Below are 17,689 nucleotides of genomic sequence, written 5' to 3' on the forward strand. Positions count from 1 at the left end.
CAGCACAGCACCTGGCAAATAAAGGGCACTCAATAACCCTCTTTTGGATGAATAAATGACTGGAAGTGGTTCCCTCCTCCCCTCAGGTGTGAAGAACACTGACATACCCTCCTCTTTCAGGCTGAACTAGGCTCCTCCTCTGTTCTGGGCTTTCATCACCCAGTGCAGGCATCTGCCATGGCATTTATCATACAACTGCTGGTTTTTCTCCCCCACTTGGTCCTGACTCCCCAAGAGCTCGGCCTATATTACTCACAGTAGGCTTGCCAATAGATGTGAGATGAATGGAGGTACACAGAAGGAATGCTGCTCTGTTCAAATACCTGTGGTGACCTGACTTGGACAGAAATACCAAAAACGCTGAGAGAGGAGAAAGCAATCAAGAGGGGCAAAGACAAGCGTGAGAGGTATGTATGTATGCATGTATACGAGGAACTGGTTTTCCATACTCTTTAACCCCCGAGTCCCGGGGAGAGGAAACAACAGGAGCCCAGAGCTCCCTGAGTCAATCGCAGCACTGTCAGCTATCTCCCTGGAGCACTCCTGCCACCTGCACGCAGTGGCGCGTCTGAGCTCACAAGGGAGCAGAGGGGATCCGCCTCCTGCCACCCTTCACCCAAACTCAATAGAGAGTGGGCAGGGGTTCTCAACTGTGACTACAAATCAGAATTGCCTGGGAGTGTTAAAATTCAGCATTCCTGAGATAGGCCCGGACCTTTTTTAAAAATTCTCCAGGAGAGTATACTCGGCAGTCATCACTGAGAACCACTGTCCTAGGCCAAGGCTAATAAACAAGTTCTAGAAAGGACCAGATAGCAAATGGCTTAGGCTTTGTGGGCTGTATAATCTTTACTGCACCTACTCAATTCTGTCACTGTAGCAAAAAACCAGCCAAGACAATATGTAAATTAATGTGGCTATTTCAATAAAATTTTATTTACAGTAACTGGTAGCCTACCACACTTGACCTCCAGGCTTCAGTTCACCAGCCTCTGCACTAGACCACTGGACTAACTCTCTTGATGGAAAATATACCAATACAGTCTAAAGGAGTGGTTCTCTCCTCTCAAACCTACACATGCATTACAATTACTTGGGGGCCTTTGAATTCAAATATATATGGAGACACCAGTTAGTGTAAAGTGTATCAGCAGGTAATACCCACCTCTTCCAGTCAAGAACCTCAGAGAAAGGCAAAATATAGGCGTCTGCAATGATGACCGGGACACAGCCAGCCCGCAGCACGTCACTCAGCACAGCCTGGCCCAGCCGAGCTCCGCGAAGGACCACACAGAAAGTAGCCTCCTGCAGGAACACAAGCAGAGCTGGGGGATTACAAACCTGTCTCATGGATCCACTTACTCTGATCCCCACAGACTATGAATTACCCCCAAGGGCCAAAGCCAAACATACTGAAGCATCCTAAGAAAAAAGGCAAACCAGTAACAGCTCACACCGGTAGAATCGGAAACACTTAACTGGTCGCAAAGTATCAAATGGTCACTTTTCAGTATTACTTCCCTGCCTCCATGGTGTTCCCGGGAACCGGCGTCCACCTGGGGCACTCAAGGCCATGCCGTCCCACAGCCTGCATGCTTGCAGCTGGCGCACTGCGCACCTTGGAACACCTGGCAGCACAGTGGCTCCTGAACACTGCCCGCAGTGCTGCCTGGCCTGCCTTGTGATGGGATGATTTTGTGTGGGCACATCGGGCTCGCTAGAGAACTTCAAGAAGGCAAGTTCCCAATTATCTTTTTTCTCTTTTCACTCTCCACAGTGTCTAGCTGTGCGCTTTGGTTATTGCAGAAGATGCTCATTTCATGAAGCGAAGCCTCTGAAAATACACTAGATAGATACGCGCCGTTCAGAAACAGTAACTCAAACAAAATGCAAAAATCTCAAAAATTTTCTTCCTGGTCAATCCCTCAAAACCCACTCAACATAGGGCATGTTTGGGGAAGAGAGGGACAGGTGAAAAAAACAGTTGTAGCAAGTAAACCAAAATTAGCTCCAACCTCTGATACTCAGTGTCTCCCAGTTATTGCCTCTTCAAGAGGAAAAAAAAAAAATCATTTATCCTTTAAAGCTAGAGTGAAGGAGAGCTCAGAAAAAATACAAAGAAACTCAATCTGCCCCTCTCCTCTGGGGAGGGATGAGAGGCAGCTAGAACGGAAGAGGAGAATCAGTCATGGCGCCTGGAGTGGGGGCAGCCTGCCGCCTCGGAGCGAAGCATCGGCATCCAGATGTGGACACACGTGCTGATAACCATTTTTCCTGTCTAGACAAAGGTTACTATAAATACTCCTGCTCACATCACCACTGTTATCAGTCAGACATTCCAGACAGAGATGCAGCACCCTTTGAGAGAAAGTATTTTAACAATCTAGGCATGGGCCAGTTCTGTTTGGACAGCCAAAAAAAAAAAAAAAAATCACACCACCTCAAGGTTTCTCCTTGAACAACTAAACTGTCTATATTTTAGGCATTTAATTGAACAAAATTCAATATCACCTCTTGCAGTCCTCGTGCCCTTGGAAAAGCAAATAATTGTTTAGAAACATGCAAAAGGATGCCCTGTCCGTGGACAAAGAAGTGGTGCCGGTGCAGAGACTGCAGTCCGGGGCCAGCTGCTGGCCAAGCTGCTAAGGGATGCAAAGCACTGAAAGATGAAACAGTAACAACAGATAAAGGCCCTCCGCTGCCAGAGAAGCTAACTCTGCCCTGTGGGCTCACTGACTCAGACACAGCTGTCTTTGCTCTGGACTGAACGATGAATACGGGGTAAAAGCAAAATATATCGGGTGCTTCGTCTATGAGGCTCCTCAGCGCACCTACCAGATATGCCACACTTCGCAGTATAAGGAACATAGGCTGGGAGGCCATGCACAAACACAAGCCACACACCAGCGTCTGGGATGGCTTATGTAGCTGCTGAATTCACCCTTCACCCTTCAGGTTGTTCTCCCAGCTGCGCATGGAAACCGATGCCTGTGTGCTGGTTCGGGGTTACTTCAAGGAAGTGATCCCCACTGAGCCCCAAGAGAGGTAAGGAATGACACTCACCTGCAGCACCTGGGGGTAATCGAAGGCCTGGTGCTGGCGGCAGCGCCTGCGCACAGCAGGGACACCCTCAGAGAGGTTGGTGCACTTATCCAGCACTAGCATGGACTCGCCGTGCTTGGCCTGGAGAGCTTCCAGGTCCTCTCTGAACTCGGGATGGAGACCCATCTGAGAGGACAGGAGGAAGTACCGCCGTGGGCTGCAGAGGAGGAGAAGAGGTGACTGGAAATTGCAACTGGTACATTAATCAAGGCAAGACAAACGCTGATAATAAACATATGACAGTGTTTTCTCACTAATCTTCACATCCCTTGACTTCGAAGGAGACCACACTCTGTAGATTGCTGAATACTTAAAATACACACCCTGAGAAAGTAAGGTAGAACTCATCTACAATATTACACAACCATTAAAGGTTTTCATTTGGGAGAAGTTCTTAATGCTTCAAAGAAAGTCTTGTTACCCGCCAAGTTTAGAGAGCATGCTATAAACGTGTAAGAGTGAGCGTGTGCACACACAGGAGAGAGAAACTGATTATTCGGAGGGAAGCGTTACTGCTTGGTTACATCGCGTCCAAGTTCTCGGATCTGAAAAGGAGCTGAGCACTGGCTACAGCCTTCCAACAGGAAGAGAGGGAAACCCAAGCACTGGCTGGAAAACTGGAAGGGGCAAGAGACCACTTCTGACGGCGGAGCGCACACCCTGACACTGTGCAGACACCATAGAGAGCCACGACCGCGTAGCCACGCGGACCTCGCAAAGGCTGCACTGGGAGTGGAGAACCAGCAGAAACAGCTACCTCCACCACAGGGCGGAAGCAGTCTCAACATCGGGGTAACAGGGATGCTTCAAAGAAAATGGAGTGAAGATAGGATTTGCCATTTAGGTCTCTGAAAAAGACAAAATGTGAGCACAAAGTTAGTAAGCCAGAAGTCAAGGAGAAGATTTGGGGAGCACCAGATGGTAAGACTGAAGGCAAGAGTCCCACAAAGCAGAGGTCACAGGCCATAAACAATATATAGGCAGAGGCCCCCCAGGGATCACTGTCAAAGAAAAGAGTAACAAGATGCATTTCCAGAAAGAAATGCAATAGCCTCAGACCTAGCAGCAGTACTCTCTCAAATCTCCCTCAAGCTGGGAAATACCAGGGTTAAGCCCCTCGTAGGCAATGCCACAGCGAGCTAATAAAAGCTGTGTACATAAGAAAGGACCAAAACCTACACTCTCTGAACCCATCTCTCTCTTTTTTTACCTTTCTTGGAGAGTAAGAAAGGGTCATTGTTTTACTTTTCTTTAGTTTGAGACTATTTGGAATATCTTGCTCACACGTAAGGTCCAGCTAAATAAGCGTCACCTTCTCCCTGAGAAGCTCGTCCTCTTCTGCTGGGTCCAAAAACAGAGCAAGAAGGGGGAAGGGGACACTGGTCTAGCCAGCCAAACCTACCGAACTGTGGACAGAGCAACACACACCACAGCCCCACCGCGTTTAAATCAGAAGAACCATTTCTTTGGCAATTTCTTTACACAGCTGAACTGAAAGCAAAGGGCATTTCCCATACCACTGTTAGCAAAGAAGGATAAAGCAGATTCCCTACCATTTTGTCATCCAATAGCAGGTAGCCACATGAGGTCATTTAAATTAGTAAAAATTTAAAAGTCAGTTTCTCAGTCACATTAGCCACATTTCAAGGGACAGTGGCAGCAACAGAATTCTGGTTACATGCAAGAAAGCTGGTCAGGTAAGTAAAGGTACCGATGAGGACAATGGAGGCAGATTTCTCACTGCAGAGAGGAGTTATAAACATGGGGAAGGGTGAAAATCAAGGTGTTGGATGGGATGGGAGATGCCAGCATGAATGTGTGGCTTGTAATAGATGTAAATGTAGCGTGATAGATTATCCGTCCTTGGCAAGGACATAGAAATAAGTACCTATGCTAACGTGTGGTGCTCAAAGGCAGTCTTGAGCCAAGCAGGGCTCTGGGTGAGACTCCCCTGTTAAGAAGCAGCTCTGTCTGTGGCGCTCAGTCCCCAGGCCCCTGCCCCCCACTTGACCACTGCTCCGCTTTCGACACAAAGCGCAGATGTGAGCAGGCAGCCTATGGCCCCGGCCCTCCCTGGCCTGACAGATGGTGGGTGGTGTTGCCCATTTCAATTTTAAGCAAACAGAATTTTAAGGTGGATTTGTTTTTCTTTCAAGGACTGAAATTACGAGCTACGACTTTCATGTTTCCTCCCAGCAGTGCTGATATCTAAGTTTAACTGAAATCATGCTGCGAGCTTGAAGTCACCCTCAATGGTGACAGTTGAAAACTCCCAATTTAGTTCCTTTTAAAGAGAAAATGACAAGAATTCCAGCTGAGGCCAACACAGCTGCGAGAAGAAACTATCAATAGAAACAAGCCTCAGCTTCCCATTGAAAAAATATTGAGCTTTAAAATAAAAATAAAAACAAAGTTTTCCCTGCTCTGGGTAGCCCTCAGGAGATGTGGGAATTCCCTTCCAAATCCACTCTCACAAAGAGCAACAAACCCAAATGCTGCTTCGGTCAGCACCCTGCCTTCTCCCAAGTCCCTGGGAAGACTGATGATTCTGGGGACAGACTGACTGGCTTTGCTTCCTTTTTTCTTTTTTTTTTTTTTTTTTTTTTTGTCTTTTTTCTTCCAGGGGAATGGGAGTATTTTTTATAAAACACCAGCAGGCCCAAAGTGCAAGCTATGGGGAGATGGGCCATCAGCTGTCCCGAAGCAGCCTTCAACCTTCTCCTGCTACCCTGGAAGATATAGCCTTATTCCATCTAGTTACTGAACCATAGAACTTCAGAAATTGAGACCTTAAATGGTCTAGTTGCAGATCTTAATTTCAGTTTCATTATACATAAAAATTAGAGATTAAGTTACTAAGAAAATACCATCAACATAGCAGTTGAAATCTTTGAAACTAATTATTTGGAAAAAAAAAAAACCTACCATTCAGAGTAGTGTGCTCCCCCTGTCTCCACTAAAATATTTCCTTCTCAGTTTCTTTCTGTGTCTGGATTAAATCTGGAGGGAATTAAGAGTCCTAAATAAGACGGCTAGATTATACTAGCAAGATTAGACATTTAGTTCAAGAGAGCTGAATTCAAGCCATCTTCAGAAAGACCGAGGTGCAGAGGCAGCTGAGCTGCCTGGCAGACTCCCTCACCTGCTCAGTCAGCCTCACCCAGGCTTCCCAGCAGCAGGGCTGCTGGCCTTCAGTTTTTTGTCGTGGGGGGTTTCCTGTACACTGTGGAGGTTTAGCAGTTTCCCTGGCCCCCGCCCACCAGATGCCTGGAGCATCTGATGCAGGGTAAAGGTAACACAGCAGGCCGCTGCCATCCTCGAGAGCCCTGCTGTTTGTGTTGGCCCTAGACTGGCACTTGCAAACTTCCATGTGGGAGTATCCCTACCATGCTCAAACTGTCCAAACAATTCTGTGTATGCTGAACACCTGTTTTCCTTCCAGGGGTCCAGAATTTGGCTTGTACCCAGCAGAGACTGCCCATGTGATTACCTCCCAATCAAGACGGAGCGCTGCGTGTCGAAGGACCTTCCCTGGTGGGCAACACCGCACACATTGTCACAATTCACTGGTGGGGTGAGACGCATGTCCTCGGTGACAACACTGTGCCAGGACCCACGGGAGCTGGCTAAGGGGTCCCTAAACTTGGGCTGGTGTGCCTTTTCCCTTTATTGATATTTCCCTACAATAAATCACTCGTGAGCATGACTATACGCTGAGTCTTGGGAGCCCTCCCAGCAAATCGTCAAAATTGGGGGTGGTCTTGGGGGCCTCGGACACACACCCCCTCAGTCATGACAGTCAAAGGTGACTCTACTGCCAAATGTCCCCAGGGTGGGGCAAAATGAGCACCCCTCCCTTGTTGAAAATCACCAGCCTAACCATTCTTGGCACAAATAGCCTTCAATAAAGATTTGGATGGAACTGAAGTGAACTGAACTAGATAAATTGAATTAAGTAATTTACAGAATGACTTCAGGAAGAAGAAAAAAAAAAGTCTTTAAAAACTTAAAAAAATCACACAACTGATTTAAATTTAAGTCAATGCTCAAGAAGCAGCATGAAAACCTTTTTTTCAAGTCCAGTTGACTTCCCTCTCCCTACAGTGATTCATACCTAGTGCTGCATAAACACGTCAAGTTAAGATGACAGGAATTTATACTGCCCCAGAGGGTACCAGCTGGGCCCAGGCAGATCACTCTTTCTCAATTTATGAAAATCCAACCTAGAAATGCAGCAGTAAACTATATCAGTTCCTGCAGTCTACAAGTTTTCCATAGCAATTATTTTTCATCTGATATGACCCCCCAAAATTAGTATAGGCAGATTTTTGCTAGTATCCAAAGATAAATATTGCTTAAAATATTTCAACATCCAAGTTTGTATTTAGTGGGCTAATGAGAACAGGGGAGATTTAAAATTTTAATCATATGAATGCTAATGGAAGAATCGAAGTGGGGGGCACACATGTTCACAGTAAAATATTTCAATAACCATCTGGTTGAAGATTTTCATAAATATTGGGAAGGAAATAATATTAGAAGAAGATAAATGACATCACAAAATGCTTGGGAGCCTCTTAGTGATTCAAACAGAAAAAGTGGTAGGGGAAGTATTTCATCGCCCACCACGCAGCAGCAAAGGCAAACCCCAAATTATAACTCCACACGTACCTTGACAGATTCAGTTCATTTCAAAGAAAGTCTCAGCTATCACATTATGTTAATGTGAAAATGATTTGTTTTGCAGATGTTTGTATTTATGTAAATTTGTTTTAGTTTTGTAGCTATATAAGTACAGGGAGTTTAGATTGGTTTTTTATTTATACTTATTCAAGCTGCATTATTTAAAAAAGTAATTGAAACACAAGGCACCTTGAACAGCCCTTCGCCCCCCCCAAAAAAAAACCTTGGAAAGAGTGAACAAAGTTGAAGAACTCCTATTTACCAATTTAATACCTTACTACAAAAATGACAGTAATCAGGATTGTGTGGTAGTGGCCAAAGGACAGATATATAGACCAAAGGAACAGAACAGAAAATCCAGAAATAAACCCATATGTCTATTGATAGTTGGTCGTCTACAAGAGTGGCAAAATCACTCAATGGAAAAGAAGTCTTTTAGATAGTATTGTTCAGATAGCTGGATATCCACAAGTACAAGAATGAAGGTGGGCCCTGACCTCATACCATTACAAAAATTAACTCAAAGTTGATCAAAAATCAATATGTAAGAGCTAAAACTATAAAACTCTTAAAAGAAAACATAGGTATAAATCTTCATGGCATTGGACTAGGCAATGGTTTATTTAAATATGACATCAGAAGCATAAGCAACCCAAAGAAACTTGGCAAATTGGAAAGAGACAAATGGACTTCATCAAAATTAGAAACTTGTGTGTCAAAAGACACAATCAAGAAAGTAGTAAGACAACCTAAGCATGGGAGAAAGAATTCTCATTACTCGACAATAAAAACACAATCCAATCTAAAATGGGTATTTGACTTGATATTTCTCCAAAGCAGTTATGTAAATGGCCAAAAAGCACGTGAAAATATATTGGATGTTATTCACTAAGGAGACGTAAATCAAAACCAGAATGAGATACTACTTCCCACCCTATAAATAAAAACTAGAATGAAAAAAGATAACAGCAAGTGTTTTAAAGGATGTAGAGAAACTGGAATGCTGACATGCCGCAGGTGAGAATGTAAACAAGTGCAGCTGCTTTGAGAAACACTGACAATTTTTCAAAGTCAAACACGAAGTGACCATCTAACACAGCAATTCTGCTCTTGATCTCTATTCAGGACACTGAAAACATGTCTCATTTTTACATGACTGCTCATAGCAGCATTATTCATAATAAGTCAAAAGCAAAAACAGCCCAAGTGTCCATCAAACTGATGGATGGATAAAGAGAACACAACGTGATGAATTATTATTCAGCTGAAAAAGGAATGAAGTACTGGTTCTATGTCACAAAATGGATAAACCTTGAAAAAAATTGAGCTAAGTGAAAGCATGGCAGACACAAAAGGTCGCCTAGTGTATAAATAACTACATTTACATGAAATGTCCAGAATGGCAAATCCACAGAGACAAAAATTAGATTAGTGGCTGTTGCTTGGGGTAGCTGAGAGTTACTGGATTTATTTGGAAGGTGATGAAATGTTCTGGAATTAAGATGGTAGTGATGATAGTTGAAGAAGTTTGTGAAATGTACTTTAAAAAGAGTCAAGTTTATGGCATATGAATTATACCTCAATTTAAAAAATAAACTAATTCAACTCTAAGGAGTCTGCTGGCAGAGAAAAATCTAGAAAGATAATGTAAACAACAAGTTCCTGACTTTATTTTTGCACTTGCCTAAGGGTAATGGAATAAATATTTAATAAAATGTCATAAAAATGTTTAATGGGCTTTATACATTTTCTACATCATCAGATTTGCTGTGCCTAAAGTAAGTCTCAGAACTGGGTTCCTGACCACACGGCAGAACACACACCAGTGAGAAGTGTCTTTCTCTTGGAAGAGTACTCTTACTTCTCAAAGAATTCATACAGGCTTCCAGGGGAAGTCTGAGGTGCTCAGAGAATGGTTTGAATGTTCTGGAAGACTGATCTGAGAGCAAATGTTATGTGTGGGTTTTTAAATCTCACCCAGTATGATGTTTCTTATGTGGCACTATACATATCAGTCACCTTAATACATGAGCATTTGTTCACATGTGTTTTATTATAACAAAGAATGTTATTATAGCATTTGCTTATAGCTCCCTGAGATTCTCACTACAGATTAGCTTGATTTTCAAACAGACTATATAGCAAGTAAGGTTAAACAAAATGCCCTGCACATCCACATGATATATCAGCACGTTTCACCTACTCGTATACATCAAAACTATGAGTGAAGCATGTGCCAGACACAGAGAACACGGCAGGGAACACAGCCCTGGCCCAGTGTCACTGTACTTCCCAAATTCAAAGCATCAAGGCGCTGAGCACCTGACTGGAAAAGGGCCTGCGGAGTGCAGGCTGTGGTGGGGCATGGAGCAGAACCATCCCAGGGCAGAGAAAGCACCCCCTCTCCTCCCTGAAAGTGCTATTCAAGTTGAAAGCTAGAGGATAAGCAGGTCAATAGTCTGACAAAAATGAGGGAAAAGAGTGGCTGCAGCCCACAAAAACTGGTGAAGTTTGTTCTAGGAACTAAAAGAAAAAGTAAAGCTAGAGATGGAGATAGCAGTCATGTGGGAAAGGGTCTTGAAGACAGTCAAGGGGACTAGAGCTTATCTGAAGGGCAGTGGGGAGCCAACAATCAGATGGGGGTCAGGAGGGAGGACAGCAGGGCTAGAGGGAATAGACAGGAGGCCATTCCAGCGATGAAGAGAGAGATGATGGTAACCTGGTGTGGGCTGGGGACAGAAGCGATGGGCAGGTAGTCAGATCTAAGGCATATTTACCATATGGAATCAACAGGACTTCTGATACAGGAGTGATAGATTTCTGATTTGGAAAACATGGTGGACAGCACTGTAAATTCACCAAGACAGAAACAACGGGAGGAGGAACAGGACTGGGGGAGAGTGGGAAAACTTGCACTAAAGGCCACCAGCCTGTAGTGGATGCTCCAGCTGCTGTGATACCTGCATGCTGAACCCCACTGGCATTTCACAGCACACCTGCACTGAAGGCGCCTTACCCTGGTCCTTTTTCTGGAAGGTCGACCTCGGCTGACAGCGGACTATAGACAGGAATGCTGACATCATAGCCTTGCCGATAGGTCCACGTAGAGAAGCCGCCACCAGCCAGCAGAGCCCTGAAAACAAAGGATGGCGTCAAACAATGAGAAAGAAAGATCTTCATTCTGATAAGCTCTGAAGAAAAGAATTCGAGTAACTGAGTTGTTTTTTTTTGAAAGATTTATTTTTATTTATGTATGCATACAAGAACTGGAGTGTAGGCCAGAGGTGCAGGGGATGAGAGGATTCACCAGAGACAGAGTGGGGAGCAGAACAAGTGGATCTACTGAAATACACTGCTGAGGGGAGCAGCGGGCAAGACAGGAGAGGTCTTCTGTGCCATGTGAGTAGTTCCCTGACGGGCCGGGGATGGAACTCGTGCTGCAGAAGCTGCCGAGAGCTTCACAGTGCTGAGACTTAACCCCTTGCACCACCAGGGAGGCCCCCTCGAGTAACTGAGACTTAAATTCAACAGCAATTGATGTGCCTTGGGCTTTCCAGTGCCCTGGAGCTACACGGCAAGCAAGTGCCTCTACCAGTTCTCACCATCCATCCCCATACTCGATCTTAGTAACCCGATTCCCTACACAGGAAGCAGAATCCAGCACCGGACCACAGTGCTGCTCTTGCAGAGCGCATACACTAGCTTTTACTTCACTAGAAAGCCATGGACATACTGTTTTAATTGGATCCAGCAAGTAGTGCCATGACACTTCATCAGAGAAAGGAAGCAGGTGTCTATCCACCAACTTTTACTGTTTTCTGTCCCCAAGGCCCAAAACCCATCGGCATCACTTACTGGGCAGAATTTTGCAGTTCCACACACTGCACATTGTGAGCCAAAATGTCTGAACTGAGAAACCACATTTTTTGCAATATTGATTGCTACCAATCCCCTCCCTGCCCTGATGACAGCCTGCGCTCCCTTCTAACATGACCAGTTGAAGTTCAAAGATTTTCAAACCACCCCTGGAAATCCCAATCTGTTTGTTTAAGCTTTATGAAACCAAGAGCTGGTGAGTGAAGCAATGCACAGGCTAAAAACCTCTCCAGCTGCCAGTCTACTCTGTAAAACTTAATGACCATCCTTAGTACCAACATACGGTCTTATTTTTCCTGATTAGCATTCAACAATGAATCCATCCAACATGCATTTGGGTGGATTCCACCTCCGTGATGGCAAGCAGACTCTATGGGCCCCCACAACGTATGTGCAGAGTAGCAAATATGAATGCAATCTACAGGCACCAGACTGTCCAGGAAAGCCAGGTACTGAGTGAGCAGGTAATCACGCCCACCACCCCAGAGAAGAGGGGCATACATAGTGTCAAGGGAGGGAGTAGGTGTATATTATACAGACTTATATTGTTATTCTGTCCCTGGGGCCCCAAACTGTTGTCCTGCTCCCAAGGGTGTGCAGTGGATGTGCACTGGTAGCAGGAAAGCATGAAGCATGCCTATGTCACAGCTGATGTCACAGATCACACACGTGCGATTTCCACTTGTGAGCCTGGAAAGAGTTGAGGCTTGGAAAGAGGCCTCACACCAGCCCTACTACCAACAAGACTTTAACTTCAAGTCAGTGTATCTTCTTATGCCAAGGTTTCCGTAACATTATAATGGAGAAAATATTGTAAGCACCCTGTGCTTTACAGAACACATGTTTTACATTGACTGAAAAGTGAATTTCTGAGAAGCACATTCTGTTTTCCAATTCTGAATCCCAAAATCAGAGATCAGTTCCAAAGCTGCAAGAGACTGAATAGAAAACTCGAAGCTAAAAGTCTTAGGACAGCACCCCACGTGTCCCTAGCACTTCGGCACTGCTCAGGACATCCTGCCGCCAGGACTCTGTCACCACCCTCCCCCCCACCGCCCCACTTACTTCCAACTCTGGGTCTTTTCTCAGATCTCCACATACCTCTCCTCCCCCCATCTGAGTACTTACAGTGCCTACACAGAGTTCATATGCAAGTCCATCCTTTGCTTTCCTTAAAACCATGCAAATAACCCAGGCTGCAAACTCCTCAAATATAAAGCTTCAGGTTTTTTGGGGTCTGGGGCAGGGGGGGTGAAGAAAAACAAACTGAGCAAATCTTCTGGCCATCCTTACTTGTTTACTGAATCAAACAAACTGTGAAAAAAAAACACAAACTTTTGAGACGGGTAGATTTGAACAATTGCTATAGATATGTGGTGAAATTGAAAAATTTCTGTTAATTATTTAGGTATATTTATGTTTTCTTGAAAAGCCCTTATTTCAGATGTAAATATTTGTGGGAATAATAATAGGGCATGTGGGATTTGCTTCGCGGGTGTCTGCTGGGTGGAGTGGGCATACAGAGGAATGGAGACTGCCCCCGAGCTAAAGAATTCTGAAGCTGGACAGGGCATGGAAGGCTCTCTTCTTTTTTGTAGGTTGAAATTTTCCATAACAAATTTTAAGTAAATAAACACCCCCCCCCCCAAGCAGGAACCTGTGAAAGATAGGTGCAAAGAAAGGACAATAAAAATATCCCAGGTAGGGCCTCCCCTGGTGATGCAGGCGGTTGAGCGCAACGCTGTGAAGCTGCCCGCAGCCTCTGCAGCGCCGGTTCGATCCCGGCCGGCCAGCGAGGGTCCACATGGCGCAGCAGACCTCTCCTGTCTCACCCGCAGCTTCCCTCAGCAGTGTATTTCAGTCAGTCTGCCTGCTCTGTTCCCCACTCTGTCTCTGGTGAATCCTCTCACCCTCCAGCACATCTGGCCTGTACCCCAGGTCTTGTATAAATAAATAAATAAATCTTTTAAAAAAAATATCCCAGGTAGTGAAAATATTACAGGACATAGTTGAGAAAACAAACACCAGTAAAATAAGGCACTAAAAAGGTCAAAGACATACCCAGGTAAGTTAAAGTAAAACGGGCGAGTATGTATGTGTTTGTGGGCAAGTCCACAGGGAAATGCATGGCATTTTAATAGTGACGGCCACTCACCAAGACGTGGGGACAGAGGAGGGCGTGAAAGCGTATTCTGACATGTCCCTCTTCATACAATGGCACACTGCTCTGAGCTTGTACAAAGAAGGTACGTGTGCATCAGGTGTATGGCTTTTCAATATTGAGCGAGAAATGAAAACAGATTTAAGTGGCATCAAAGATGGAGCTGCCAGGAAGACATTTCCTTGCATTTCCAAAAGTGAAGGGATTTGTAAGTAAGCCCACCTACGATTTTGGACTCCAGGAGCTCCTAGTAGCAGTTTAAACTAGCCCATCTGTCTTCTAATTTCCAAATAATATAATGTGAGCTCCTGCTAAAACCACTCTGTACTCATGGCTTCTGCCTCCCCTGAATCCAGGAACAAGGACAAAGGATAAGAAAACCTAACAAACAAATTTGATATTCCGAACCCCAACCAGCAGACCACCTAGGCTTCAAAATGAAATTTCCCACATGCAAAGATAGAGGGCTCTCTGGTGATTCATTACTTGCTACAGGATTGCCAATAATCACTTACAGAAGTGCACATAAAGGGAAAACGATTCAACCTTCCTGATCCTTAACACCTAAGCACCAGCAAGAACTTCAGCTTTCTCCTGATTACTTGACACTCTGCTGCAGAGAAGTAAAACCCTATTTAACATGTGCACTTGATAAAAATAAAACCCTTCTCCTGTTAAATACATATACTAAAATGTCAGCAAACAGTGAAATGACCCAAACCGAAATAAGCCCTTCACAGAATAAACCTAGAACAGCAGGTGAAGACACTGCATTCCTAATAGCTCTGTCCTGCCCCTCCTCTGTCCTGTCAAGTATTTCACTTCCCCAGAACAACCAAGTTCACAGAGGACAGCCCACTGGGGAGCAGAGGCGTGCTCAGGGTTTCCCAGGGTCTGTGGGGCCTGACTGCCCTCTATCGTCCACAGGGGTGTCTACAGCAAAGCTGAGGCGTGGTCCCGAGGTGTGCACCTCCTCCAGGAACAACTCAACACTGACTCAGCAGTCACCTAAGCAGAGGGCTTAGATTCAGTCTTCTGGGGAACAATAAAGCTAAATGCAGGTTCTCGCATGACAACAACAGCCTCTAACACGCTGAGAACACAACTGGCCTCAGGCTGCTCTCACCTTCAGTAATGATGATTTCAAGAGTTAAATATCAACTATAATAAAATCGGCTACAAAGGAGTTCACACGTCAACTCCGAACAATCCTATACCTGGAGTACAGGACCCTTAATTTGAACTCAAACTTTCTGTTTTCCTCAAATCCTTGAATCAAGTAGTAGGGGAGGACCCTGACGCAGCACCTTCCTTGCTCCCGAGCTTCCCAAGAAGCCTGCGGTACCGGCACACAAGGGCTGGGAAATACAATAGGTGACCCACACAGAGCACAGCCGCCTGTATGGAAGGCTTCTGGAGGAAGGAAGGAAAGAGGCGGGCAGGGTCAGGGGTGGACAGAGAGAAGACAAGAAGGAAGAACCTACTGACTGAAAGGACAAGAGGGTAAAACATCGTCAGAGCCCTCACCCTCAAACGGCAGGCCCAGGCTTACTGTCACACCACACTTCCTTTTTCTCAGGAAGCTGTGGCTCTGCTTTTGGCAAAGGCTCCCGAATTCAGAGAGAACTGACACAGGCCCATGATAAACCAGGCCCTAGGGGCAGGGGTGCCGCACTGCAGAGAGCACAACGCAGACTGAGGAAAAGGTGGTCTTCAGGATGCCACGCTGGAAGGTAAGCTCTGCCTGGTCTTCCCCAACAGATGTAAGGCCTCAAGTCTTCCACAACTCCTATGTCTTGAAGAGACACATGCCTAGGACAATTTCTTATTTTAATGAATGCTGACAAAGAATGCCCCAGCAAGTGTGGGAACAGGATTTCATGTGAATAAAAAGGTCTTGCCTTTACTTAACCCTCAAAAGCCCATCAAACAGACAACCCCAATGCACCGACCTGTCTCTGGGGACATCCAGGGCTGTGTTGTAATCTGGGGGGCCTCCAGGCAACATGTTGAACAGCAGGTGATTTGTACCTCGGTCCCACCTATTATGAAATCAAATATAGGAGAATTCCTATGTCAACTATGGAGACACAAAAACAAGTATCCCCAACCCAAAAGAGGACACTGCTCAGGTATGCAAATTGGATTTCCCAAAATCCCCGGACTATGTCAGAGAGTAGCCTGGCTCTGCAAGAAGAAAAATGGTGGCTGTGTTTTTCAAGCTTGTCCACTTTAGAATGGCTCATAACGATGAACACCACCTAAATGGTCACCATTTGGTTAAAAGGAACACAAAATAAATAAAATACAGAAAGCTAGTTAAATATCTTTGGGAACATGAACAGAATGGAATCTGATGCACTCTTTAAAATTATATGGTAAAAGAATATGAAATTATCTAGAAGTATATTCATGATGAATTAAAAGGAAAGGGCAAAAGAACATGTGAGCCTTATTCTTGGCAACAACGTGTATTTACACACGCACAGCATGTATTTTTATCTAAAATGTTATATGTACATGTGCATATGATACACTTTTTCATACAAAATTGACTGAAATGTCACATCAAAGTTAGTAATGATTATCTTTTAGAGGCAGGGTTATGAAATGAAGCTTCCTTTTTTTTTGCTTACCTGTATTTTCAGACTTTTTACAGCAAACATATATTAACTAGGTAATAATGGAGAAGCAGGGAGAGTTTAAGCTTAAAAGGACAAGGATGAGTAGAGTCTGAGCTCTGAGAATTTGGGAATCCAGAGCAGCAAGCGCCCGGGGCTGCCTGCTTCCCTCTGGCACAGACCCAGAGGCTTACACCGTGGCCCTCACACTACAAGCCCACAGCCCCCTCCCTCACGACAAGAGGGGGCAGCTGGCAGTCAGCTCCAAAGGAGAAACAGTCCCTCCCTCCTCCGTCCCTCTGGCTCCCCGAAGGACTCGGCTCTGGTCCATCAAGTGCCAGGTACCTGGAGAGCTGGGCCAGCGCTTGCGCCGTCTCCTTTATGCGCAGCGTGTTCTGGTTCAGCACGTCGATGGATGGGACAAACAGGCAGGCCCGGGTGATGTCATCGGTGTAGTAGTCGCTCTCCGAGATGGCCGTGAGCAGGTCGTTGTACTCCCGGGAGATGGTGTTGCTGACCGGGACGCCAACGTCATCCACGTACTTCTTGAGAGAGTAGATGTACACCTTGATTTTGTTCTTGGGGTTGAAGCCGCAGCGGTAGACATCAAAGCACGTGTGCATCCTGCAGCTGAGGTCGCCGCGCTCGGGGACGGGGCTGTCGGCTGGCAGCCGGACCACCGGCACGTCCCGGATGCTGCGCTTCTCTACGCTCCAGTCGCTGGAGGACTCGATGGAATGGGGCCAGAACTGGAACATGCCGGTGGCAATGAGGCCCAGAAGGACGATGGAGAAGAGGGTGATGTAGTAGATTCGGTGCTTGGTCTTCATTCTTGGGATGAGGGCAGGACCCCGGATATTGTACTTGACGGACGCACACATAATGGCACAGCCTCCTCCTCACACTCCTGGTTACCAGAGGGAGAAAGGAAAAAGACACACTAGTGAAAAGACTGAGGTTTAATATACCTATTTTTTCCCCTTAAGCAATCTGATGAAATAGTGAGAAGGAATTTTTTTTACACTTCTTATAAATATATATAAACATGTTTGCATAGGTGAATATATAGTACATAAAATGATAGGTTTAATATTTAATTCCACATGTATTATTAGTATAAATGCGTGATATAAAAGTGCAACTCTATAGATAAATACTCAATGCAAACATAAGGTGGTGAAGGTGGGGGGCACTGAACAAGAAAGAAAAATCGCAACTGAATAGCCAAAGACAGTTGTTAAGTTTT

The 17,689-nt window shown here is 45.2% G+C and overlaps 1 protein-coding gene across 1 annotated transcript in view; it reads right to left on the reverse strand.

Annotated features, from left to right (window-relative positions):
- Positions 1 to 17,347, reverse strand: part of EXT2 (exostosin glycosyltransferase 2) — a gene marked incomplete at its 3' end in the record, with an annotated part of 111,147 nt that extends 93,800 nt beyond the window's left edge. Inside the window, exons 1-5 of the mRNA XM_084230598.1 lie at positions 16,789 to 17,347; positions 15,775 to 15,864; positions 10,802 to 10,918; positions 3,064 to 3,259; positions 1,166 to 1,305 (exon numbers count right to left, since the gene is read on the reverse strand). Of these exons, the coding sequence (XP_084086724.1) occupies positions 1,166 to 1,305; positions 3,064 to 3,259; positions 10,802 to 10,918; positions 15,775 to 15,864; positions 16,789 to 17,324 (1,079 nt within the window). The 5' untranslated portion in view covers positions 17,325 to 17,347. The remainder of the gene's footprint in view (positions 1 to 1,165; positions 1,306 to 3,063; positions 3,260 to 10,801; positions 10,919 to 15,774; positions 15,865 to 16,788) is intronic.
- Between the last annotated feature and the right edge of the window lie 342 nt (positions 17,348 to 17,689).

Source organism: Talpa europaea, assembly GCF_964194135.1.
Source record: "Talpa europaea genome assembly, chromosome: 1".
Taxonomy (NCBI): domain Eukaryota; kingdom Metazoa; phylum Chordata; class Mammalia; order Eulipotyphla; family Talpidae; genus Talpa; species Talpa europaea.